Source organism: Panthera pardus, unplaced genomic scaffold (genome assembly GCF_024362965.1).
Source record: "Panthera pardus isolate Hobbes unplaced genomic scaffold, ASM2436296v1 HiC_scaffold_11, whole genome shotgun sequence".
Taxonomy (NCBI): Eukaryota; Metazoa; Chordata; class Mammalia; order Carnivora; family Felidae; genus Panthera; species Panthera pardus.
In genome coordinates this window covers 76,213,583-76,239,231 of record NW_026526666.1, presented here as the reverse complement: position 1 = coordinate 76,239,231, position 25,649 = coordinate 76,213,583, and the positions used below count along the sequence as shown (strand labels likewise).

Here is a 25,649-nt window from a genome sequence, read left to right as displayed (position 1 = left end):
CCCCAGTCCCATCCTGGTCTTGACGTCCATCACAGCTGGTCACATACAGTCATCTTGTTTGCTGCCCACCTTCCCTGCAGCCCTATGAGCACCATAACCTCCATGGGGGCAGGTCACCCTGTCTCACTGCCTGCAGCCTCCCCATTGCCGTGCACAGCGCCTGCATCCAATAAGCCCTGTTTCCAAATGTGTCGAGTAAATGAATACATTTTCCTGGATGTCACCAGGAAAAATGAATGGAAAAAGTGAGCGTTTTTAGAAAGCCTCCTGAGCATGTGTAGTCAGGAGTCCTCTCCCACAGGCCCAAAAGTGAAATTATGGGAACGTTAGGAATCCCTGGCCCAGATGTTGCAGATCGGAGAAATAGTTTACTTCCCAGAAAGCTTGCTGCAGGCATCAGTGATCCCCCTCAAGGCCACCACAGAGAGATGATTCCTGGCAGGACATATCTCATGTGGCTGGGGTCCAGCACCCCCTGCCCCTCAGCCTGTCCAAATCTGCCAGGGGACCGGGAAATGAACTTCCCAACCCTGCAAGCAGTAGCAAAAAAAAAAAAAAAAAAAAAAAAAAAAAAATTACTGGGAAAACCCAAGAAATCACGTTGTACGGACTTGGCCTTTCCCATAAATTCCCTCTGCAGACTATCAACGAGAGCAGGGGTGTGGGAGGCAGCAACAGGCCACTTCCAACTTGATTTTTGTGCCATTCTTTCAACATCAGATGGCGGAGGTCCACCCTGATATAGTGGAAGGAGCCCAGATGGGAGTCAAGACCCTTGGGTTCCCTCTCTCTGTGTGTATAAAAGTAGAAGGACAGTGTGTGCAGTGACCTCTGTCCTTGGAGCTCTGGTGTTCTGGACTATACAGCACATTCATAAAGGGTCAGTTTCTGCTTTTTGCCCGAGCCAGAGTAGCCTCAGTGGTGATTCTGAGGGGCTGCCTCTCTATGCCTGGGCATCTTTGGGAGATTCCAGATTCCCCAAGGGGAAGTGGAGGCTGGGCAGGAAGGTGCACTATGAAGGAAATGCTCCTGAATAATACGTTAGAGGCACTGCCTGGACAATAATAACCAAGTACCTGCTGCAGTAGCAAACACGGCCTTTTGCGGTTACATTTGACCCTGGATCAAATGACCATTTTGCAGATGTGGATACTGAGGCGAGAGGATCAAGTACCTTGACAGATCAGGCAGGTGAAAAGGAGGCAGCTTAATGCCATCCAAATGCGTTTCAGTTGAATTGACATATTTTTATGTTGTATAATCTTTTATTTAGAAGAAGAAAATTGTATGTCCTCCTCTTCTCCCCCATGGCTCAATTTCACAATCCCACAGATGGAAGCTGGGAACTGGGGTCAGTGCAGGTACATGAGGCTCTCCCGACCCAGCGCACCTGGCCCCCCAGGTCAGCACGGGAGGGAGGCCGCAGGGTGTGGTGCTCCTGAGGAGCTGGCGGGCTCACGGGTTGTGCCCCGAGTCCCCAGATCCAGCATGAAATCAGCGTCGGGCCTGCACACGGAGATTCTCAGGGGCCCCAGGACCCACCTGTCAGCTGCCACTGGGCCTTGGGAGCAGATACATTCATGATGCTCTGAGAGGACACAGGTGAAGGGTGTGACTGAGCCACTCTCCTTCGCTCTCTGTGCTGTACCCTGTGACAGCCAGCAGCCTAGACTTACATCATCCTGCATGACTGGGATTACATAGCCACATACCAGGGGTGGTCTGTGCAGTCCTCGAGTGGATGGAAATTGTCACCAAAGCTGTGCGTGTGTGTGAGTGTGAGTATGTCTGTAGGGGGGAGGGGACATGCGTGTCCATATTCTTGACGTGCATCGCTCGGTGAGGGTCCAGAACCCTGCCCTCCGCGCTCTCTGCCTGTGTGGGAGGACCCGCATCCGCTCTGGGTCATGCTGCCTCCGCAACAGCCTGGGCCACGGGTGGGCATTTGCCGCGTGTCCGGCACGCTGTCAGAGGATGGACGTTCTGTTTCTTCTCCTCCTCGGCTGGGGATGAGAAGCCCGTCTCCTCCTGTCCAAATGTGCGTCCACGGGCCCCACCCAGCCCAGCTGTTTGTCCATCACCAGATCAGGTCCTCACCGTGAGGACGGGAAGTGCTCCCCACATCCGCCTCCGCCACCGGCCCGGTGACTTGTGGTCACTGAGCCCAGTAGCCAGAGAGAGAGAGTTTTTAAAAGACTCAGAGACATGTAATTAAAATCTCAGTGTTGGGTTTTGAGGACGGCGCTGGGCGGCTCCCACCCCTGCTTTCCGGAAACACAGATTTGTGGTGTTTGAAAGTGACAAGAGGCTAAAGTAAGACGGTACTAAATATACTGTCCTGGGCACTTCCGGGCAGCTGGGGAGATGTGGGATTGACTCGCCACCCACAGCCTCCTGCCCAGACAGTCCAGCCTCGCCACCAGGCCGCCCTGGCTCCCCCTCCAGCCTGTGCTTCACCTGCCCCTCCACACATACCTTCTTCCCCACCCCAAACCACACTGCGCCCCTGCTGCCCAGAGCCCTGAACCCCAGCGGCCAGAGGCACAGCCCACGCTCCTGGGCCAGAATTCCAGCCCTCCGCAGTCAGGCCACAGCCACTCAGGGCCCGTCCCCCACACTGCTGCTCTGTGGACGCCCCAGCACCCCACACCGGTGCCTCTGGGGTCCCCTCTGCCTAGGATGCCTTCCCTGCCACCTTCTCCACCCGACAAGACTCTGTCCCATCCTTCAAGGCCAGTTCAGATGTCCCCTCCTCCGGGAAGCCTGCTCAGATCCCACCACACCATGGGACTGTCCAGCTTCCCCAGGCCCTGACCAGGTCTCTCCAGGAGCTGTCACTCCTACTTGCTACTCCTTGTTCCTTTCTGAGTCTCCCTCCGGCACTCCTTCTTCCTTCCCCTTGTCCCCAAATGGGGCCTGCCATCATCTCACCCTTTGCTGTGTTTTATGGCTGTTGTTTCCCCTGCTGGCACAATCTGTTCCTCAGCCCTAGGCCTTTGCTCAGGCTGGCCCCTTTCTTGTGCAGTGTCCTCCTCTCTCGACATATCCGCTCTCACCCCTCAAGGCCCAGCCCGTGTCAGCTGCAAAGGCTCCCCCTCCCCAGGCTTCCATGCATGTACATCGGCAGATTCTGGACAGCCCCTGGCTCAGAAATGCACTCAGTTATGTCTCTGCACCCTTACGTGGCCTTTTTCTGCCTTGGCTCTGATGTCCGTCTTCCCAGAGGAGGGACCTGACCTCTACTTCACCCTCGGGTCCCAGTGCCAGCAGGGAATGGGGATGGCAGGCCGGGTTTGGGACTCAGGGGCCAGAAGTGAAGGCTGCTCTCGTTGAGCTGGTGTATGCTGGGTCCTATGCAGACGCCTCACCATGTAGCCCCACTGAGCCTTCTCAGCACCCAGCGGGCGGAGCCTGGGAGCAAGCCCCTTTGCAGAGGAGGGGGCCGTCACCACCCAGGCTGCCTCGGCCCCCAGCTCCCACCTAACTCCGCCCACCGCCAGCCCGAGCCCAGAACATGAGTGACCACCGGTCCCGCTCTGTCTTGCAGTGGAGCGTGACCGTACCCTGGGCCACCAGGAGCCCCACTGGAAGGAGTTCCGCTTTGACCTGACCCAGATCCCAGAGGGGGAGATGGTCACAGCCGCTGAGTTCCGGATTTACAAGATGGCCAGCACCCACCTGCTCAACGGGACCCTGCACGTCAGCATGTTCGAGGTGGTCAGAGAGCAGTCCAACAGGTGCCCGCCCCACGCCCCGCCTCCCGGTCGAGCCTCTGTCGGTGTATCGGGCCCAGCCCCGGAGGGGACATGTCCCAGAGGACAGAAGGGGAGCTCCCTGGAGAGCACACCCCCAGACTCAGAAAGATACTTGACCCCAGGCCTCGTGTCACTGTGGGGAGTGACCCAGAACCAGTCCTGCTGCAAGTCCGTGCCCCGCTGTCCTGGGGCAGGACCTTGGGCAGGTCACTGAGCTCCTGAGCCTCAGTTTCCACATCGCTGCGTGGGCGCAGTAACACCTTTGTGGGGTAGATGCAGTGAGATGAGGAGAGTGAGGCACCCGGCGCGAGGGTGGGCAGGCGCCCACTCGTGGTCCACAGGAGGGCCCTAGAAACACAGAGGCAGCTGTGCCAGCCCTCGGTTAATTGTTCTTTCGTGTCCACAGGGAGTCTGACTTGTTCTTTTTGGATCTTCAGACGCTCCGAGCTGGGGACGAGGGCTGGCTGGTGTTGGACGTGACAGCAGCCAGTGACCGCTGGTTGTTGAGCCGGAACAAGGACCTGGGGCTCCGCCTCTATGTGGAAACGGACGATGGTGAGGCCCAGGGTTGGGCGGCAGACCTTCTCCCGGGGGCTCCTCTGGCGCTGCTGGCAGCCTGTAGGGCTGCAGCCCCCTCCCTGGGCCCTGGAGGCCTGGCCTTTCTCAGCCCTGCGCCTGGGGTGACAATCCCTGCCCCGCCGTGGGGGTCAGCGGGGTGCAGGGGCCAGGTTCCCGCAGCAGGGGCCCCCTACTCCAGTGCTCTCCCTCCTCTCCTTGTGCGGAACCCATGCTAAGAGAGAGTCTGTGTTTTCCCTCTCCAGGAGCAACCGTGTAGGGTGGGAGGTCCCCTACTGGGCAGGGCAGGAGGGGAAGCGGATATACCCTCAGACTTGATCAGAGAGGCCTGGGCTTGAATCCCAGCCCTGCAGCGCTCTCACTCGGTGACCTTGCAGGATACTTACCTGCTAAGCCTCCGTTTCCTCATCTGTAGAATGAGGATCACGCCTTCATTCGTTCCATAGGTATCTGGGGAAGAGCCTCCGTTATGGCAGGAGGTGGGATGGAGAGGCCGAAGGTGGGCACAAGATTGGTGTATCTGAGCTGCAGGAAGGGGCGGCCGTGGCTGGAGCAGTGGGGGGCCAGGGCAGATGGGAGAGGAGACTGAGAGCTGGCAGGGCGCGTTCTTTTTTTTCAAGATTACATTTATTTTTTAACGTTTATTTATTTTTGAGAGAGAGAGCGTGAGCCAGGGAGGGGCACAGGGGGACAGAGGATCCAAAGCAGGCTCTGCACTGATGACAGAGAGCTGATGTGTGGCTCAGACTTATGAACTGAGAGATCATGACCTGAGCCAGAGTCGGACGCTTAACCAACTGAACCAGCCAGGGCCCCCAAGATTTTATTTTTAAGTAATGTCTGCACCCAACGTGGGGCTCCAACTCACAACCCTGAGGTTAAGCGTCGCATGCTTTACCAACTGAGCCTGCCAGGCGCTCCGGGCCCTCTGTGGGTAAACCAGGGCCTGGTGTTGGAGCGTGGGGGGTAGCTCCCTGTATTTCATAGCAGTGGAGGATGGCAGGATCTGAAAAGAGCCCTCTGAAAACACCCCCCCCGCCCCCCCAAGGAGGACATCACCCCTCAGTGTGACAACGCTTAGCGACCTGCTTCCCAAAGTACAGTCGGGACAGGGTGGGGGAAGTAAGTTCACAGAGGAGAAAGCTGAGCGTGCTGCCTCGGCAGGTGATCAGGGTTCACGTGAATGTCACGTACCTCCCGTGTCCCCTTGACATGAAGGGATGGGAAGGGCCCTCCATCTCGTGGTCTTCCCCCCAAAACCCACACCCCGTCTAACCGTGAGAAAAACCCAGACAAACGGAAACGGAAGGACGTACTGCAGAGTGCCCTTCAGGTCCTTCTGCAAACCGTCATAATTACAAAGCAAGTCTGAGCTCGTGTGAGAGCGCAGAGGCACCTGAGCAGTTGTAGCAGCTGACGGCCATGTGGGATCCGGACGGGGACCCTGGAAGAGAGAGAGGACATGGGGAAGACCGGCGAGATCCGAATATGTATCGTGTTAATTTATCATATTGGTTCATCAGTTGTGACAAAGCCACGGCCCTAACTTAAATGTTAACATTTCCCAGGGGAAACCGGCTCTGGGTATCCGGGGACTCTGGGCTGTCGGTGCAATTTTTCTGTAAATCTCAACTAGGATAAAATAAAACCTTTCTCCGTATGTATCCAGAACGGCCCGCCCCTGACGTGAGCAAGGAGGGTGGTGTGTGGGGGACAAGAGCGCCGTCACAGAGGCTCAGGAGCCACCCAGTGTGCAGGTGGAGTGGGGAGAAGCTTGTCGGTAGCGGCAGAAATGGAGAAAAGTGGGCCGCAGAGGTATCACGGAAAATGTGGAGTGAGCCAGGGGCCCATTTTTAATAGATTTGTGTCTGAGTAAAAGAAGAGGAGGGGGCAGGTCTGAGGCAGCAACCCCAGAGCACTTTCTTTGGCAGTGAGGTCATTGGGAGCCCTGGTAGACGTCCAGATGGCCGGTCATCCAGGACAGGTGAGCGCGGGGGCGGGCGGCGCAGGTGTGGGAAGCACAGCCATCTGCGTGGCCTGAGGGCCAGGGGACTGGAGCAGGTCACCAGGGAAGGGTGTGGTGACGGAGAAGGAAGGGGACCACCCAGAGTTGGGGGTGTCCAACAGGGAGAGGTGTGCCCGGAAGGGGCTCCGCGAAGGACCTCCCTTGCCCCCGGGGCTTTGGGCTGGACACGGGCGGCCTTGCCGCCAACCCCGAGGACTCAGGGTCGTGTCTTCCCCTCAGGAACGCCGCTGTCTCCGCAGCGGGGGACACAGGGTCCGGAATCCCCTTGCGGGAGGGGCCCCTCACTGTGGGCAGGGGCGCCGGGGCCACCCGGTGTGAGCGTCACCGCCCCACGCGCCCTCCCTGCTCTGTGACGCGGTGGTGGCGGCCGGCGTTGGCCTGTTCCCCGCCGGTCTCAGTCCGGGGCCCGGAGCCGGAGTGCACGATGACTGTCCTCCAGAGGCACACGCGCGGGCGCTCGGGCACCGCGTCCCCGCCAACCGCTGGGGGCCCACGCTGGCCGAGTCCGAGGGAGGTGTGCGCGGCCTGGCCACCAGTGCTCGCGCCCGTGCCAAATTCTACGCGGATCCCGTGGAGGCCGTCAAAGACATCGCGGACAGGGCCAAGATCATGGTCAGCGGCTTCGGGCTCTGCGGGATTCCAGAGAACCTGATTCAGGCGCTGCTCCGCACGCGCGTCAAAGACTTGACCGTGGTCAGCAGCAACGTGGACGTGGACGGCTTTGGGCCGGGCCTGTTACTGGAGGCCAAGCAGATCGCCCGCCTCATCTCCTCCTACGTGGGGGAGAACACGCTGTGCGAGCGCCGGTACCTGGCGGGCGAGCTGGAGCTGACGCCCCAGGGCACCCTGGCCGAGTGCATCCGCGCTGGGGGCGCCGGGGTGCCCGCCTTCTACACTCCCATGACCTACGGGACCCTGGTTCAGGAGGGAGGCGCCCCCATCAGGTCCGTGCCCGACGGCCACATCGCCATCATGAGCCAGCCCCGAGAGGTGAGGGAGTTCCACAGGCACCACTATCTTCTGGAGCAGGCCATCACCGCCGATTTTGCTTTGGTGAAGGGGTGGAAGGCCGACCGCGCCGGGAACGTCATCTTCAGAAAAAGCGCCAGGAATTTCAACGTGCCCATGTGCAAAGCTGCGGAAACCTCCGTGGTGGAGGTGGAAGAAACCGTGGATGTGGGGACCTTTGCCCCCGAAGACATCCACGTTCCTAACATTTATGTCGACCGCGTGATTCAGGGAGAAAAACACGAGAAAAGAATTGAGCATCTAGCCCTCAGGAAGGAGCACAATGAAAAAGCCGAGTCTGCAGATGACCCCGGGGCCCGAATTGTCAAGGGGGCAGCTCTTGAATTTGAGGAAGGCATGTATGCCAATCTGGGCATAGGAATCCCGCTCCTGGCCAGCAACTACATCAGCCCGGACATGACTGTTCATCTTCACAGTGAACATGGCATCCTGGGCTTGGGGCCGTTCCCACCCAAAGATGAGGTGGATGCAGATCTCATCAACGCGGGCAAGCAGACGGTGAGCATTTTCCCCGGGGGCTGTTTCTTCTCCAGCGGTGACTCATTCGCCATGATTCGAGGGGGGCACCTTGACCTCACCATGCTGGGAGCCATGCAGGTCTCTAAATACGGTGACCTCGCTAACTGGATGATACCCGGGAAGAAAGTGAAAGGCATGGGGAGGGGGGGCATGGACTTGGTGTCCAGTCCCAAGACCAGAGTGGTGGTCACCATGGCGCACTGCACCAAGGCCAACGAACTCAAAATCTTGGAGAAGCGTATCTTGCCGCTGACCGGAAGGTGCTGTGTGGACCGGATCATCACTGACAAGGCCGTGTTCGACGTGCACAAGAAGAAAGGCCCGACGCTGATCGAGCTCTGGGACGGGCTGACCGTGGACGACGTCACAGAGCACGGGCAGCCCTTCGCCGTGTCACCGAACCTCAGACCCATGCAGCAGGTGGCCACCTGACCCGGGAAAGGAAGCCCTGGTCAGAGGGTGTGTTTCATTTTCGCCACTGCCTCTCACCCAGAAGGGGTGTCATCACGCCTGTCCGTTCATCTGACTGGTTCTCCTGGCGTCTCAGACTTGGCTACCGCCAGACAATTCTCTCAAGAGGAGTATGGCTTTAATTAAAAACAAAAGGAGATCATTGGTGTTTCTCTTGCATGTTCTGTGAGTCCTGAGTTAGGTCTGCTTCCGTCGTCGGGCAGTCGGACGCCCTCCTCACTGTGATGTTTACGTTAAATTCCTGCAGCTCGGATGATCCCACAGGAAGGCTTTCACCGAGGAGCCTTCTCTCGGGAACGAGCCACGAAATGTGGGGGGAAGTGAGGGAGGAGTAACCACCCCCGTATCCCCAAGGCTCCTTCCAGTGTCAGCCCCTGCAGCTGACCCCCCTCCCGTCCCAGCAGGATCGTTCCTGAGCGGTGCCTCTAACGTGTCCGGTGCATTTGTTTGTGGGAGGTGATGTCATAGATCAAAGTTTAGTCTCTGGACTGATTAGTTCAACCAACTTGGCCCGGGGCCCCAGGTCTAGAGCCTGGCTGTTTAAGGGCTGACCTTTGCCAGCTGAGCAGGACTGGGATGGTTTCACAGTGAATCAGACACCCGCTAATGGAACAGACACGTAGCATCGTGTATGTGTATGTCTGTATCCTGTATGAGAAGTGCATGTGTGTTTCCATACGTACATGCGTACATGTGCCTGTGCGTGTGTGCGTGTGTCAGGGTGGCAACACTGAGGTGATGTACAGAAAGTAGAGCAGTTGGCACTGTGTTTTAAGGAGCATAAAAGTCAGTAATCACCTCCTGTCGTTTAGTTTAAGAAAATACCGTGGGAGGGGCTCTTAGGTGGCTGAGTTGGTTGAGCATCCGACTCCTGCTCCGGTCACGATCTCACAGTTTCAGTTTGTAAGTTCGAGCCCCACGACGGGCTCGCTGCTGTCCAGCACAGAGCCCACTGCAGAGCCTCTGTTCCCCTCTCTCTCTGCCCCTCCCCCACTCACGTCCCCCCCCCCCACCTTGGAAAAATAGAAACATTCAAACAAAGAAAAAGGAAAATTCCACAGGAAATGAGAATGAAGAGATCTACCCCTTTCTTGTCTTTTAATGAAAGCCGGGAAATAACCTAAATGTCTAAAGTTAAGCTAATCTCTAAATATTATGGTACATTTTCTCAAAGGAATTTTATGCATTTGAAACGTTCATAGTGGAGACATTTTAACAGCCGTGAACATGTTTATGTGAAAAAGTTGGAAAACATAACAGACTTCTTTGTTAAGATGACCATTGTGTAAAAGTTCAGGTGACATGAAAATATTCCAGAAAGATGAAAATGATGTGTTGGGGTGGGCAGAGGTTTCTGAGTGATATTTCTTCCCCAGAGGTTACCTTACAGTTGCCCTTGTGTTACTTTGACAGTTAAGAAATCAAGAGGTCATTTGGAAATACAAAGAGGTACAGGAAGTTGGTTTCATTGGTGGAGTCGACATTTCCAGAGATCATGAGTGTGTTTCTCAGGGCATCCTCATCTCTAAGTAGCTGTGGGGTCAAATCCCATTTTCAGGGGTGTCCCTCTTCCAAGCCGGAGGTCCCCATCATGTCTCGCCCACACAGCCTTTTCTCTTTTAACCCACAAACCCGGGGGAGTAAGACCTTCAGTGGGTAAGAACTTGGGATCTGACTGAACCGCGGCTCCAGGACTTTGGCCAGATGTCTCTGCCCCACTGAACCCGGGGTCTCGTTTGTGGATGTCAGGGGACAGTTAGTGCCCTGCTCTTGGCAGTGCTGGGCAGAGCAAGCCCTGGGTGCATCCTGGTGGCTGCTCCAATCTGCTGGGTCATAAATCCATCCACACCCCCAGAACGTATGGGGTGGAAGGGAGAACTCGGGCCTCGGAGCGCTCAGATGGACATGGGAACCGTGGTTCTGCGAGCCCCCGGCAGAGTGGCTGTGACGTTTCTCAGCGAAGCATGAGGTCCAGGGGGACTGTGGAGACACATAAGGTCACGCGTGTGAACTAACTCGAAACCTATAAAGTGCTTCACAGATGGCATTGTTCACCGTTATCACGAGTAATGACCCTGTGTTCGCGAGGCCCCCCTCCCTCCATCTCCCTCGGACCTGGGACTCCTGTTTCCAGAGGAGCAAACTGAGGCCCTCTGCCTCCACACTCCTGGGCCCGAGCAGGCCCTGGCAGGAGGGTCCCCGCTGTCCCACGTGCACGGCCCCTGCCCGTGAGTGATCGCCCTCTCTCCTCTCTCCGTCTCAGGGCACAGCGTGGATCCTGGCCTGGCCGGCCTGCTGGGGCGACGGGCGCCGGGCTCCAAACAGCCTTTCCTGGTCACTTTTTTCAGGGCGAGCCCTGGTCCCGTCCGAGCCCCTCGGGCAGCAAGGCCCCTGAAGAGGAGGCCGCCCAAGAAAACCAACGAGCTGCCACACCCGAACAAACTCCCGGGGATCTTTGGTGAGGTCTGGGAGGGGCCTGGCTCGGGGCCTGGGAGCCACCTGGAGGGGACAGAACCCTCTGGGTCCTCAGTAGGTTCAGGCCGGGGGTCACCCCCCCGCACGTCCTGTGGACCAGCCTCTGCCCTCTCTGTCCCTGCCACCCAGAAGTGCTTTCTCTGCCCTCCCCTGGCTCCCAGGGCTTTTTCCAGAAGTCTCCATCAGAATCAGGTGCTCCATCCTCCGGGCAGCACAGCCCCTGGGGACCCTGCAGGATGCACAACTGTTTATGCGGAGGTCTCCCCCGCAGACTGAGCCCCTCAGGATCAGGAGTGGGCCTTCCCTGCCCTCCTGCCCTCCTCTCCTCCACGGGGAGTCCGCCCTTTGGCTTCCGTGAGCCACTCAATCCCGGGGAATGGGGGCGGCTGGAGAGGTGGGATGAGGTCAGTACAGAAAAGGAGCCACTGATGGCCCAGGGTCCCCTGGGCTGTTTACTGAAGCATCGGGAGGGCCCACAGGTTGGAACTCAGGGGAGGCTGGGGTGAGTGCAGGGTTCCTCTGTAGCTATCGGACCCACCTGGAGCCATCGAAGTTTCTCGAGCTGGGTCATGACACCAGCAGAGCTGCAGGATGGGCTTAACGAGATCAAATACGTCTGTTTCACTGCATTCATTTATTCCCCAAGTGTGCCCGGTGGGGTGTCCCCCGCCCTGGGAGCTCCCTGTGGAAGCTGCCCAGAGCAGGAACCCCAGAACAGACCTGGCTTCTGTCCCTGCAGATGACGTTCACGGCACCGACGGCCGGCAGGTTTGCCGGCGGCACGAACTCTACGTCAGTTTCCAGGACCTCGGCTGGCTGGTAATTTCTGACTCTCCTCCTTCTTACATGACGGTCCCCACCCAGAGATGATAGGTGTATCTCCAGGGGCATCTAGAATTATGGGTGACTTTAATTTTCTCATGCATTAGGTTCTTCAGTGTTTTCTGAAGGCAATATGTCTTTCTTTTATAGTGAGGAGGTGCTTTTTGGTGAAAACCATGGAAATGGGGATAGTCTGAATCCTCAGCCAGAACATGTCAGGGCTGCAACAGGGAAACCGAGGCTGGGAGGGCAGTGCGTGTGCACGTCTGCTGGGACAGCAGCTCTAGAAGATGCAGGCAGTGGGGCGGGTGGGGAGGATGATGCCCAGTGCACGTGAAGGGGACAGAGCTGTGCCCAGCCCTGCCTGCAGAGGGTCTCCCGGTGGATGACCGGCCTCTTGGGGGAGCCTGCCTGCAGGGACCCTAGGCTTGGCTGATGGGGCTGGGGCTGCAGGTGGGTAAGGGGCAGCCCTGAGTCGTCTTGTGCCATGTGCTGGATTCAGGGGCTCAGTGTGTGTGGGGGGGCATCTGGATGGCACTCACTTTCTCCTCTTTCCCCCCCAGGATTGGGTCATTGCTCCCCAAGGGTACTCGGCCTATTACTGTGAGGGGGAGTGCTCCTTCCCGCTGGACTCGTGCATGAACGCCACCAACCACGCCATCCTGCAGTCCCTGGTCAGTACCGCGTCCATCCTGTCCCCACCCACGGGGAGAGGGCTCGTGCAGCCAGGTGGATGGAAGCGCCTGCTCGGGTCTCAGGGAGCTCTCCCCACCCTTCACTGTAGGCACACGCAGTTAACTTCCCATGTCTGTACAGGAACTGGTCCCTATGTGGCCACGTTCACATGTAGACCCCTAGGTATATAAATCCACACACACCCGACTTACCCTGACTGTGCACACCCAGATCTGTGCCCTGCACACACACATGTAAGGCATCATGTACATATGTGGGCACCCAGATTTACAAGACATGCTTGCTTCCGGTCAGACACCACACACATCACCATGTCCCCCGGCATCCTCGGCCTCCTGTCGCACAGATGCCTGTGGGGTGAGTGACAGGCATGTGCATCCAGCCACCTGCTGCAGGGTGTATGGGAGAGCATTACAGGTGTGGCCTGGGTTAGGGGCTGGGCTTTGCCCCCACCCCCCCTTTTGTTCACCTTCCAGTTGTCTTCTTCCTGTTCCTTAGTTCTTTGTGTTTCCCAAAGTAGGTATGGCTACCAGTGCTGAGTCTGGGGTAACTTCACATGCTGAAAAATAATTTCCATGAAGAGCACTGTTGCTGTTGCTTATAGCTAAGTGTTTTACTACAGCTTTGTAGAATTTAAAATCTGGGATTGTGATACTCCCAGCTTTGTTTTTCTTTTTCACAGTTGCTTTGGCTATGAGGGGTATTTGTGGTTCTATTCAAATTTTAGGATTGTTCTAGTTGAAAAATGCTGTTGGCATTTTGATAGGGATTGCATTAAATCTGTAGATTGCTTTGGGTAGTGTGGACATTCTACCTATATTGGTTCTCCCAATCAGTAAGTATTGAGTATCTTTCCATGTTTGTTATCTTTGATTCCTTTCATCGTTTCATAGTTTTTGGAGTACAGGTCTTTCACTTCATTGGTTAAGTTTATTCCTAGGTGTCTTATTCTTTTTGGTACAATTGTAAATGTGGTTGCTTTCTTAACTTCTCTTTCCACTGCTCCATTATTAGTGCATAGAAATGCAACAGATTTCTGTACAGTGATTTTGTATTCTGTGACATTACTGATTGTATCAACTCTAGCAGTTTTTGGTGGAGTCCTTAGGGTTTTCTATATATAGTGTCACATCATCTCCAAATAGTGACAGTTGTTTTTCCTTACCAATTTGGATGCCTTTTAATCCTTTTTCTTGTCTGATTGCTATAGCTAGGTCTTCCTGTACTGTGGAATAAAAGTGGTGACTGTGGGCATCCTTGTCTTGTTCCTGACCTAGGGGAAAAGCTCTGTTTTTTAGCATTATGATGTTACCTGTGGGCTTTTCATATATGGCTTTTATTATGTTGAGGTATGTTTCCTCTAAACCTACTTTGTTGAGGGTTTTTTCATGAATAGATGTTGTATTTTGTCAAATGCTTTTCCTCCATCTATTGAAATGATCATATGGTTTTAATCCTCCTATTGATGTATTATATTGATTTACAAATATTGACCTACTGTTGTATCTTGGGAATAAATCCACTTGATCATAGTGAATGATTTTTTAAATATATTATTGGATGCAGTGTGCGGTTTTTACATCCATATTCATCAAGAATATTGGCCTATAGTACTCTTTGGTTGTAGCGGGTTTTTTGTTTTTGTTTTTTTAATCTGGTTTTGGAATTGGGGTAATGCTGGCCTCATAGCATGAATTTGGAAATTTCCCTTCCATTCTTAATTTTTGGAATAGTTTGGGAAGAATAGGTATAACTCCTTTTTGAGTTTTTGGTAGAATCCATCTGTGAAGCCATCTGGTCCAGGACTTTTGTTTGTTGGGAGTTTTTTGGTTACTGACTCAATCTCCTTGCTGGTAACTGGTCTGTCCAAATTTTCTATTTTTTCCTACTTCAGTTTTGGTAGGTTATATGTTTCTAGGACTGTATCCATTTCTTCTAGGTTATGCAATTTGTTGGCATATACTTTTCATAATGATCTTTCATAATCTTTTGTATTTCTGTGGTATTGGTTGTATCTCTTCTTTCATTACTGATGTTTTAAAATGTAAGCCCTTGGGGTGCCTGGGTGGCGCAGTCGGTTAAGCGTCCGACTTCAGCCAGGTCACGATCTCGCGGTCCGTGAGTTCGAGCCCCGCGTCAGGCTCTGGGCTGATGGCTCGGAGCCTGGAGCCTGTTTCCGATTCTGTGTCTCCCTCTCTCTCTGCCCCTCCCCCGTTCATGCTCTGTCTCTCTGTCCCAAAAATAAATAAAAAACGTTGAAAAAAAATTTTTAAAAATAAAATGTAAGCCCTTTTTTTCCTGAGTCTGACTAAATGTTTATCAATTTTATTGATCTTTTCAAAGAACAAACTCCTGATTTCATTGTTCTGTTTTTGTTGTTGTTGTTGTTGTTTTAGTAATGTCTACACCCAACATGGGGTTCAAACTCACAACCCCAAGATCAAGAGTTGCATGCTCTACCAACTGAACCAGCCTGGTTTTTGTCTTGAGTTTCTATTTTATTTCTGCACTAACCTTTAATTCCTTCCTTCTGCTGGTTTTGTTCTTTTTCTAGCTCCTTTAAGTATATGATTAAGTTATTTGAGGTTCTTTTTTGCTTTTTGAGTAAACTTCTCTGCATTGCTAAAACTTCCCTCTTAGGACAGCTTTTGCTGCGTCCCAAAGATTTGGGACTATTGTGTTTCTGCTTTCATTTGTTTCTATGTATTTTTCCTCTTCGATTTCTTGGTTAACCCATTCATTGTTTAGTAGTGTGTTATTTAACCTCCATGTATTTGTGCTCTTTCCAGATTTTTTCTTGTGGGTTTCTAGTTTCAGTGTTGTGTTGAGAAAAGATGCATGATATGATTTTAATCTTTTTATTTGTTCAGACTTCTTTTGTGGCCTATCTGACCTATTCTGGAAAATGTTCTGTGTGTACTTCTAAAGAATGTGTATTCTGCTGTCTTAGAATGGAATGTTCTGAATACATCTGTCAAAACCATCTGGTCAAATGTGTCATTCAAAGCCAGTTTTCTTGTTGATTTTGTTTGGATGATCTATCCATTGATGTAAGTAGGGTGTTAAAGTCCCCTCTTATTATTGTATTACTATAAACTACTTCATGTTTGTTATTAACTGCTTTATGTATTTGGGTGTTCCCATGTTGGATGCATAAATATTTACAATTGTTATATCTTCTTGTTGGATGGTTCCATTTGATTACATAGTGTCAAATTTGGCTGTTACAGTCTGTTTTTAAAGTCCATTTTGTCCCATATAAGCATCCTGACTTTATGCTCATGTTCCATTTTACTTTTAGTCTGCATGTCTTTAGATCTGAAATGATTCTCTTATGTAGGCAGATATAGGTGGTCTTTCCAACTGCTGCTTTTTTTAGTATCAGTTCCATTACCCTGGCTTTTGATTTAGTCCAATTACATTCAAAGCAATTATTGACAAGTATGTATGTATTGCCATTTTGTTACTTCCCTTATGGTTGTTTTTGTAGATATTCTCTGTTCCTTTCTTCCCTTGCTCTTCTCTCATGATTAGTTGGCTTTCTTTAGTGATGTATTGGGACATCTTTAATTCTTGTATATCCATTATTGGTTTTTTATTTATGACTGTTAGGTTTGTATATAACATTTGCTGCATCTTGCAGTCTATATGAAGTTGATGGTCACTTAAGTTTGAGCCCATTATTTATTCCTCCTCTGTCCCCACTATGATTTAGGTATATGATATCATGCTTTAAATCGTTTTATTTTGTGACTCCCTTGACTGATTTTTATAAATACTTATTTTTTACTGCTTTTGTGGTTCCTACTTTTCTTTTTTTTTTTTTTAAATAATTAAATGTTTATTTTTGAGAGAGAGAGAGAGACTGAGCATGAGCAGGGGAGGAGCAGAGAGAGAGGGAGACACAGAATCCGATGCAGGCTCCAGGCTCCGAGCTGTCAGCACAGAGCCTGATGCAGGGCTAGAACCCAGACTGTAAGATCATGACCTGAGCCGAAGTCGGACACTTAACTGACTCTGCCATCCAGGCGCCCTTTAGTGTTTATTTTTGAGAGAGCGAGAGCAAGCGCATGAGCGGGGGAGGGGCAGAGAGAGAGGGAGACACAGAATCCAAAGCAGGCTCCAGGCTCTGAGCTGTCAGCACAGAGCCAGACGTGGGGCTCGAACCCACAACTGTGAGATCATGACCTGAGCCAAAGCTGGATGCTTAGCCGACTGAGCCACCCAGGCACCCCTGCTGCTACTTTTTTAATCTTACTTATGGTCTTTTCTTTCTACTCAGACTCCCCTTTAAACTTCTTTTAGGGCTGGTTTAGTGGTCATGAATTCCTTTAACTTTCGTTTCCAGGGAAGCTTTCTCTCTATTCGGATTGATAGCCTTGCTGGATAGAGTACTGTGGCTGCAAACTTTTCCTTTCAGCACTTTGAATATATCATGCTACTCTGCAGTTTCTACTGAAAAATCAGCTGAAAGCCTTGTGGGGTTTTTCTTGTATAGAACTTTTTTTTTTTTTCCTCTTGCTACTTTTGAAATTCTCTATCATTGCTTTTTGTCACTTTAATTTCTATATGTCTTAGTGTGGACCTCCTTGGGTTGATTTTGTTCGGGAACCTCTGTACCTCCTGGATCTGGATTTGTTTCCTTATTTCTCAAATAAATTTTCTGACCCCTCCTTTTTTCTCATTCTGGGATCCCTATAATGTAAATGTTATATGCTTGATGATGTTGCTGAGTTCCCTAAGTGTATTCTCATTTTGCATAACTTTTCTCATCTGGCGAACTTATTTTCCACTACTCTGTCCTCCAGGTCACTGATTCATTTTCTGATTCCTCTGGCCTGCTGTTTATTCCATCCTAGTGTGTTCTAAATTTCACTTATTTTTTTTTTTTTTTTTAAGAGAGAGAGAGTGTGAGTGGGGTAGGGGCAGAGAGAGAGGGACACAGAATCCGAAGCAGGCTCCAGGTTCTGTCAGCAGACGCCAACACAGGATTCAAACTCACAAACTGTGAGTTCAGGACCTGAGCCAAAGTCAGAAGCTTAACCGAGCCACCCAGGCACCCCTCATTTATAGTATGCTTTGTCTCTATTTGGTTCCTTTTTATCTCTTTAAGGGTCTCACTGATGTCCTCCACTCTCTTTTTTTAAGTAGGCTCCACGCCCAATGTGGGGCTTGAACTCACAACCCTGAAATCAAGAGTCACATGCTCTACCAATTGAGCCAGGTAGGCACCCCTGATGTCATCCACTTTTCTCCAGTACAGTATCTTTATCATTCCTTCAAATTCTTTATCAGGCATATTACTTATCTCTGTCTTCCTTGGGTCTTTTGCCATGATTTTGTCCTGTTCTTTCATCTGGAATATATTTATCGGTCTCCTTATTTTGTCTCTCTGTTCCTGCTACGTCTCCAGCTCTTGAAAGTAGTGACCTTCTGAAGGCACCCTGTAGTGCCCAGCAGCGCAGTGCACCCCGTTCGCCGGAAGCTGGTGCTTCAGGTGTGTCTTCTGTGTGTGCCACATACACCCTGCTGCTGTGACGCGTTTTCCTTCAGTCCAGTCATCTGCGATAGTTCTCTGATGTTATAGGCAGTGTTTGGTCCCTGTGGTGTTAGTGGGCTGGTCTGGGGCCACTCTGGGCTTGAGTTGAGTCATAACCAGGCATTCGCAAGATGCTGTAGCACCAAACATAGGGCTCTTTTCCTGTGTTGTCCCTTGAGAAGATTTTGTTGGTGGGCAGGGCCTGTTTATCAGACTGTCTGCCCCCAGTCCACTGCTGGGGTGCAGCCTGACTCGTATGTGTAGTTGTCCTTCCCTCTCTCCGGGGAAGGAGTCTCTGAAGAGGTGCTGACCCCCATCGGGGCTGCTCGCGCACTGCCACGCTTGTGGTCCCACATAGATGGGCTCTAGCCATGGGTGTGTTGGAGGGGGTGGATCTACGACGTGCAGTGTCTACAAGGTTTGCAGGTAGACCTCTGTGAGAGGGGACCAGCTGCCGCGGGGACTAAGGCCCAGCCTGACTGGAGGGGTGGAGCTGCCAAGGCTTGGGGTGCAGGGAGGTGGTGTCAGCAGGATTTACACGACCGTCCTCTGCAGGAAGGGACCCAGGGTACTGGAGCTGAGGGGGGCATGGCTGGGGGAGGGCAGAGTGGCAAGTCAGGCAGGAGTGTCAGTGCTGTGCTGTTTCCCACAGGTGGCGGGTTTATGCTGGGGGACAGGAGGGAAACAGCGCAGGCCTGCTCCCTTATTCCTGGAGTCCCCCAGTGATCTCTGTCCCTGGGGCCGCTCTAGGAGAGGAGTAAACAGCTTCCCCTTCCACACGTCCAGGGGTTTTTCCCACTGCTGCTTCAGTGCTGTAGCTCTGCCTGCATCTTCTCCGGCAGGGACTCGGTTTCCTCCTGCCCTCCCAGAGCCAGACAGCTTCGTCCGGGTCCTGCTCGGCAGCATCCGAGAGGGTGGGGGGCCCTGGGCTGCACGACACAGGGATGGAGCAGGTGTCCTCTTCTCTCCTGCCTCCCCACAGCCTCGGGCCGCCTTCGGGCCTGCAAGTGGGGGGCCCTGACCCGGAGTTCCGTGTAAACTGCGGCTCGTCCTGCCAGGGCTTGGGAGAAATATTTTTAGGAAGCTGAAAATGGGCCGTTCCTCAGGCAGGCTCTCTCCTGGCAGTAAGGCTGTTCAGAGGGCAGCAGGTCAGCACACCCCGTCCAAGTTCCGCCACACCTGAGAGCCATGCGACTCTGGGCACCACGCGGGGCCTCCGTGCCCTCCGTCTTGGTCGGCCCAGAACAGTAGTTGCCTTAGAAGTTATCAGGGGTGGCAAGTGCCTTGAGGAGTAACAGCACTGAACACGAGGATGGACCTAGGATTCTAGGTCTCTCCTGTTCTGTGATCGTTCACTGGCTCACAGCTGGGAGGGGAGACAGATGGCAAACAGCTAATGGGGACAAGATATGATCAGGGACGTTACAGGAGCACATGGGAGGAGCGGAGGGGACCCCAGAGGGGTGGAGCGGCAGAGGGACTGGGCACCGGGCACGCCATGTGCTGGAGACCAGTGAGCGGGTCGTGGCCTCTGAGGGGAGTGAATGTAGAGGGAGGGAGCCAGCTGGTGCGGGGAAGGGGTGAAGGGGGGCGGGGTGGGGAACATCTACAGGTTAGCGCCAGCCCGGGCTGCAGAGGATGGAGCCGGGGAGGGTGAGCAGCTGGAGACTCCGGGGTCGGTGGGACCTGGGAGTCGTGGGAGAAGGCCGCGGTACTCACACCTGACTGCCGTCCCTCCCCTGGCCAGGTGCACCTGATGAAGCCGGACGCGGTCCCCAAGGCGTGCTGCGCCCCCACCAAGCTGAGCGCCACCTCCGTGCTCTACTATGACAGCAGCAACAATGTCATCCTGCGCAAGCACCGCAACATGGTGGTCAGGGCCTGTGGCTGCCACTGAGGCCTGGCCTCGCCGCTGCAGAGCCTCCCGCCTGGATCAGGCCCCTCTCCAGACGCAGGAAACCCTCAAATGCCATCACAGCTCAGGTGGGGGTAGCAGGAAGGACCCCTACTTGCATCCCTGCCAGGGTCTCCCCAGGTCCCTCTGCCCCCTCCCCCCGATGTCTGTAGACTGGCTGGCCTGATGTGCGCGGCAGCCTCCGAGGCATGCTGACTGCACTGTCTTCAGCTCAGACATCCTGTCTTAGGACCTGTCCTTGGGCATCCCCAACCCAGACTGTAGCTGACCCGGGCCTGAGGAGCATCTGGAGTGTGAGCTTAGCTGGCTGGGCTTTGAGTGGGGAGAAGGGGGTCTGTCCCTCTTTATAAGCACCACACTGGGAATTTCCAGGGCACAGAGATGCAGTTGTGCTCAGTAGTGTATTACTGGGCTCCTAACTTGGCCCACTGGCAGCACATTGGAAGAAGAACGAGCTGGATGAGCCTCATGCTAAGACTGAGGGTGACAGGGATGTTTTATGGCATATGCCTTCCCCTCCTTGGGAAAGTGGTATGATGCCCCCACCCCAACCCAGAAGCAAATAACCTTGGGGGCTTCCAGTTTCCTCTGCCTTTTTTCCATGTGAGGCTTAGCACTGACACAAAGTGAACTCTTAGCAGAAGCAAAGACAGTGGCTGCAGTAGGTGGTCCACGCTGGCACACATGCCGCCCCTTCCTGTCTCCTTGCCCGTGGCTAATGTCAGTAATCGACCTGGGCCCGTGGCCCAGACAGAGCCTCAAGACCCTCAGCACACAACTCCAGACACCCACCAGCAGATGAAACTCAGTTTCCCCACCCATTCTACCCACAGCATGGTGCTTGGGCCACCTCAGGCCAGGCACAGGGCAAGGAGGGAACTGTCTGTCTGCTAGAACCGAGGAGTTAAGAACAGGCTGCTCAACAGTCTATACCACATTGTGGGCCCAGAAGCACTGTGCTGTTTCTTGAGGCCTGTGAACCAAAGGTCCCTGTCCCAAGGGAATGACAGGCAGTAATTAGGCTGACCTGGGTGAAGGTTCCCGAAAATCGTTATTCTCCTCAGAGCAGCCGCCATAGGCAGTTGGGAGTGTTTGTTTGATTTCTGACTTGCTAAGCCTGTAATTTACCTGCTGGAGCAGACAGAGTTCAGCTGCCCGAGCCCTGAAATACTGTGTCATTAAAAGCAGATCCTGGGCCCGCCCAACCCACAGGCACAGCCCAGCCGAGGCAGAACCACCCGTGTGCCCAAGGATACGCATCTCTGCCATCACTCTGCACCCTGAGGAGGGGCCCCAGGACAGCAGGCGGGGCAGCAGTTGAGGAATCTGGGGCCCTGCTGCAGGACAGCAGCCCCTCCACAGGGACCTGGAAGGGACTGTGGAGCAAGTACAGAGGAAGAGACCCTCCCCGTGTACACAGAGGGCAGGCCCAGACTGTCTGCAAAGTGGGGAGTTCCCTATTAGCCTGGGGCTTTGAGCTCTGGCTGGCAAGGGACTGAATCACAAAGTGGCTGGAATGTCGGGAGACCTGTACTTTGGTTCCAACTCAGCCACTGATGGGTTTGGTGTCAGGACAAGTTCCCTTCCTGATTCAAGCTTCAGTTTCTCATCTGTGACACAAGGATATAAGCCGCCTTCCTGCCTGAAACGCTGGCTGTCTCCTCTGTCACAGAGCAAAGACAGCCTGAGTGCCCAGCTGCTGTGTACATAGGACATGAAACCCGCCACTTTGGGGCCTTAGCAGCTCTCTCCTCCCAGTATCAACGGCAGTGGAGGTTTGAAAACTTTTAACAAATGTCAGTATTTGGTCTCCTCAACACCTAGCACATAACCTGGCATGTTTTGGGGATACCAGGAAAGCTTGTAGAATGAATGTTTTAAAGATGCAGACTGCCTTGTCCACTGGGTGTGCCGAATAGGAATGTAAGTATCATGATCTGAACCCCTTTCTGTGCAATAAAGCTGAAAGTACAGTGGTCATGGACTTCCTGACAGACTTCTAGAACCTCCAGCCATCTAACAAATTGAAAGCAACCAGAAAAGGCCTTGGAGAAGGGGGAGAATTATGGATGCAAAGTCAATGAAGGGGCAGCCATCTTACTTATATGGTTGCCTGATACCCCAAGTTACGTTCAAGGCTGCACGTTAGAAGAATACATAAGGGTGGTCAGCTCAGGCCCGCTGACAGCAAAGTAAGTGCTGCCAGGAAGGGAGGCTGCAGAGGAACAGCCAAGTCTGGGGGCAGGGGTGCGGGGGGAACTGCTCTGTGCACCTCACACCCAGCGCACCTCCACAATCAGAGCATGGTACTGGCCCGGACGACAGCTCACCAGGCAAAGCCCTGTTCTTTTGTGTCTCTATGTAAGGAAATGGGTGACATGCTTCGAGAAATGCCCTGCAATTTCACAGGAAAGGAGGCTGTGAATAGGATATGGTGGGTTTTAGAGCCAGTAGACCTGGCATAGAATCCTGGCTCTGCCTCTTGTTAATTTGACCAAATTATGTCACCTCTAAGTTAGAAGTTTTTCCTCTGGAGTATTAGTACTGCCCTTGCAAGGCCATCGTGGGGATTTGGTGTGTCCACAAAGTACTCAGCACCGTGCATGCATGGGTACTGAATGAACAGCATTTACTAGTGGTCTTACTTTAAATGAATTTATATATCTGGGCCTCCCCTGTTAAAACCCCCTCCTTCCAGAACATGTCCAGGAGGTGCTGCTGTGTCTACTTTAAAGCTGAGCTTTTCCTAAAAAATCTAAATTTGGTCATCTCTAGGGATGAGGTAGGGACTTCCACAATGCCCTGCCTGTGGGAGTCCTGGTGTGCAGGGACCTACCGTGACTTGGTGACCTGTGGAGCCAGGGCCTCTGCTGGGGACTGAGGATGGGGCTGTGTTTTGTCCCCATTTCCTCCCAAAGTCCAGAGTCCTACAGCTTCTGGGAAGCTGAAAGGGGAGCATTCCTGGGGTTTCTCTTCTTACCATGAAGCCTTGAGCAAGCATTTGGACCTTTAAAAAGAAAAAAAAAAAAAAAGTTTTTCCTCACTTGTGTGCTAGGGAAATTTTTGAAAATAAAAAACATAATCCCAGCATAATCCCCAAAATGCATAATCCCAGTACACAGAGATAAACATTGTTAATAATTCCTTCCAGTCTTTTTCTTTGACACATACATGTTTGTCTTTATATAGAACATCTGGGTATTTCATGAAGTCAGGATCATACTCTATGTACTGCTTGGTGATCTGATTTACTCGATCTATGATATATTGAAAATTTGTTATTAAATCTTCTTTGAAAACAGATCTTGCTATAGCATCCCCTCTGCCCCAGTTCTGCCACAATTCCCTCCCCAGGTCTGGGGCCCCCACGACCCTACCATCGGGAGCACTAGCTCCGCATCAGGAAGGCAGGTGCTCTGGTCAGACAATACCTACGCGATCAGCAGGCTGATGGCATTGGGACCTGGCATCTCACCACTGAGGCTCAGGTCACCACCTACACAAGGGTTACGGGTGGACCCACATGATAAATTTTGGGGAAGCCCCTTACAGAGCACAGAGGGAGCAACTGCCACCTGTCAGGTCCCCATCCACTGGATTCCTGGCCAGTGTGCTAGTCCCACTTCCCTAGGGCAATCAGGGAAGCACAGTGAGGGACAGAACTCCCTCCCCCCAACAACCTCTCCCCTGGTTTCACAGAGTTGTGACCAGTCCTCCCTCCTGGGGCTTCAGGCCAGTCGGTTCCCCCTCCCCACATGTAATCCCTAGAGCCAGCCTTGTTGAGTATTTCAAGTACATCTCTTCTCTCCCAGACATCACACCAGCCCTGAGTGGCTGGCATTTTCCTGGCCTCGCTGCTGCCTGTCCCGATAGCCATGACTGAGGGACACCTAGGTTAGGGAGCGAGGGTCCCTGCTGGGAATACTGCAGGCCATGATTTCAGTGATGGGAGCGGGCGCCAGCCAACCAAAGGGGTACAAGCCAAACCCCACCTGAAGGCAGAAACCAAGGTTGGCCCAGGATGCTAGCTAGATAGAGGGCTAGCATCCAACCCTCTGCAGAAGCTGCCCTGGGGTCACAGGCCAGCAGGCTTCTCTCCTCCCCTCCAGGCTCAGCCTGACTTCAACCCAAAATGAGAACCAGCCCTGCCCAGTGGTTTCTGAGTGTCGAACCTTGATCTAGAGCCACTGGCAGGCGGCAGAGGAGCAGGTGGGAGCCTTGGACATTGTTTCTGATGACTGATGGTTTCTGGTGACCAGCCTCAGCACATGGGACATGCTGGGAGGTGGCCCGGCTGGCCAAACACTGGTATAGGGTGAGAGGCCACACATGCTACAGACTGTGGCACCAGACTCTGATTTCCACTGGGGCTGGGGTATGGGGAGGATGCAAGTACCATTTCGGCTGATTTCTCGTGTTTCCCCAGCACCACGCACAGCGCCTGGTAAAAGGACTCTGGGCATTCTGCGGTACTACAATTCGGACTATTGGTTCAATGACTGAATAATAAGTGAATGGGTCACCAAGACTGATTTCAGGTGCCCCTTAGACTCACGACTAGGTATGAGGGCAGGAATAGAGCATGGCTTACCTAACTCACTGGCCTCGTAGCAGAGGACAGGACAGAGGCACTTTGGCACCAGCTCTGACCTCTGCTGCCCTACAGTAGTCTGCAAAGGGTATAGTCTTAGGGACCCAGCCTGGGTGGGAGGGAAACAGCAGGGGAGGTGCTCTGCTTTGTCACAGGAAGATGGGCCAGTCACAGCTCTCTGAAAATACCTGGGACCTGGCTGGCAGGCGGCCATACAAGAACTAGGATTTATTTTACTAGAAGAAATGTCCAGGAGCCACACTGGCAGGACGAGGAGAAGCTGTGGCAGTAAAGGCCCAGAAAAGGCCACATACAGCCTGTCCACAATGAGGAAGGTGGCCCCTGTGCCAGCCACGCCTGGGAAAGAGCCAGAGGGAGTCCAGGCCATACCTGCAGAAGAGTCGCTGTGAGCTGAGTCCAAGAAGGGCCACGACACAAACCCCTGCTTGCCGCAAAGGGGACAGACACCCTCAGGTGCTGGTTCCCAGGCTGACAGCTCCCTCTTGGATACACAGGGGCAGTGCCAAGACTTTGCAGACTCACATGTACTCCCCACAGTTGGCAATGATCACCTTCTGCTTTGGCTTCCTATCCTTGCTGCCCTGGGTCTTTGTGGGGACAGAAGAGGGGGAGAAACAAGGGAAGGTGAAGATTAAGGACTGGCTTAGGGATACCCTCCCCATCTGCCCACCCCTGCCTGAGCAGAAGCAGCCCTCCCTGGGATCTGCCACGGCCCCTCTCTCCAGCTCTCCCACAGGGCTACACACCCAGGGCCCAAGTGGCCACCCATCTCAATCTGCTGCAAGACATCCAGGCCTTCTGTGACCTCCCCAAACACTATGTGCTTGCCATCTACCCAATCTGTCTTGTCACACGTCAGGACGAATTGGGAGCTGTTGGTGTTTGGGCCAGAGCTGACCATGGAGAGCAGGCCTGGGGGAGAGAAGGAGCACGTCAGGCCCTACCCTTGGCTCCCTGCTGTCAGACGTACATCTGTGCAGACTGTTGACAGCCCTTCAACCAGGCAGGCTCAGACTCTAGGATAATACCATGTGGATGCCTTGTTTGCCACTCAGTTGATAGTGAAATGGTGAGCAAAGTTGCTTAAATCATTTTATACTGGTTTATCCTTTCTTTCACTCATTCAATAAATACTTGTATTGTCTACTTTGTAACTTAGCTCCTGTTGAGCCCTGGGGACATTGGTCCCAGCCCTGGTGCAGCTCATAGTCTAG

At 53.3% G+C, this 25,649-nt stretch overlaps 3 protein-coding genes across 11 annotated transcripts in view; 2 read left to right on the top strand and 1 right to left on the bottom strand.

Moving 5' to 3' along the window:
- Positions 1-21,796, top strand: part of BMP8A (bone morphogenetic protein 8a) — a 30,862-nt gene extending 9,066 nt beyond the window's left edge. Inside the window, exons 2-7 of one of the 2 annotated variants that reach the window (XM_019430116.2) lie at positions 3,548-3,737; positions 4,162-4,310; positions 10,640-10,834; positions 11,591-11,670; positions 12,237-12,347; positions 19,656-21,796. In XM_019430116.2, the coding sequence (XP_019285661.2) occupies positions 3,548-3,737; positions 4,162-4,310; positions 10,640-10,834; positions 11,591-11,670; positions 12,237-12,347; positions 19,656-19,805 (875 nt within the window). In that variant the 3' untranslated portion in view covers positions 19,806-21,796. Of the gene's footprint in view, positions 1-3,547; positions 3,738-4,161; positions 4,311-10,639; positions 10,835-11,590; positions 11,671-12,236; positions 13,984-19,655 lie in introns of those variants that run through there. The other variant, XM_053897124.1, reaches the window with a different exon arrangement.
- Positions 5,399-25,649, bottom strand: part of LOC109255433 (peptidyl-prolyl cis-trans isomerase slr1251-like) — a 38,211-nt gene continuing 17,960 nt past the window's right edge. For 4 of the 8 annotated variants that reach the window (XR_008420236.1, XR_008420234.1, XR_008420235.1 and 1 more), the window contains 4 exons: positions 25,180-25,347; positions 24,805-25,022; positions 22,660-22,830; positions 11,467-19,757 (listed from right to left, as the gene is read on the bottom strand). Coding sequence is in view for 1 of the 8 variants with exons in the window: in XM_053897127.1 (XP_053753102.1) it covers positions 25,079-25,347 (269 nt within the window). In the remaining 7 variants the exon portion in view is untranslated. Of the gene's footprint in view, positions 5,776-9,459; positions 10,357-11,466; positions 19,758-22,503; positions 22,831-24,804; positions 25,348-25,649 lie in introns of those variants that run through there. The other 4 variants (XR_002075239.2, XR_008420239.1, XR_008420238.1 and 1 more) reach the window with 4 other exon arrangements.
- LOC109255425 (succinyl-CoA:3-ketoacid coenzyme A transferase 2, mitochondrial-like) lies at positions 6,295-9,034 on the top strand. The gene is made up of 3 exons (XM_053889280.1): positions 6,295-6,315; positions 6,577-6,671; positions 6,756-9,034. Exons 1-3 carry the CDS (start codon positions 6,295-6,297, stop codon positions 8,335-8,337), a joined length of 1,698 nt encoding a protein of 565 aa, XP_053745255.1. The 3' UTR covers positions 8,338-9,034.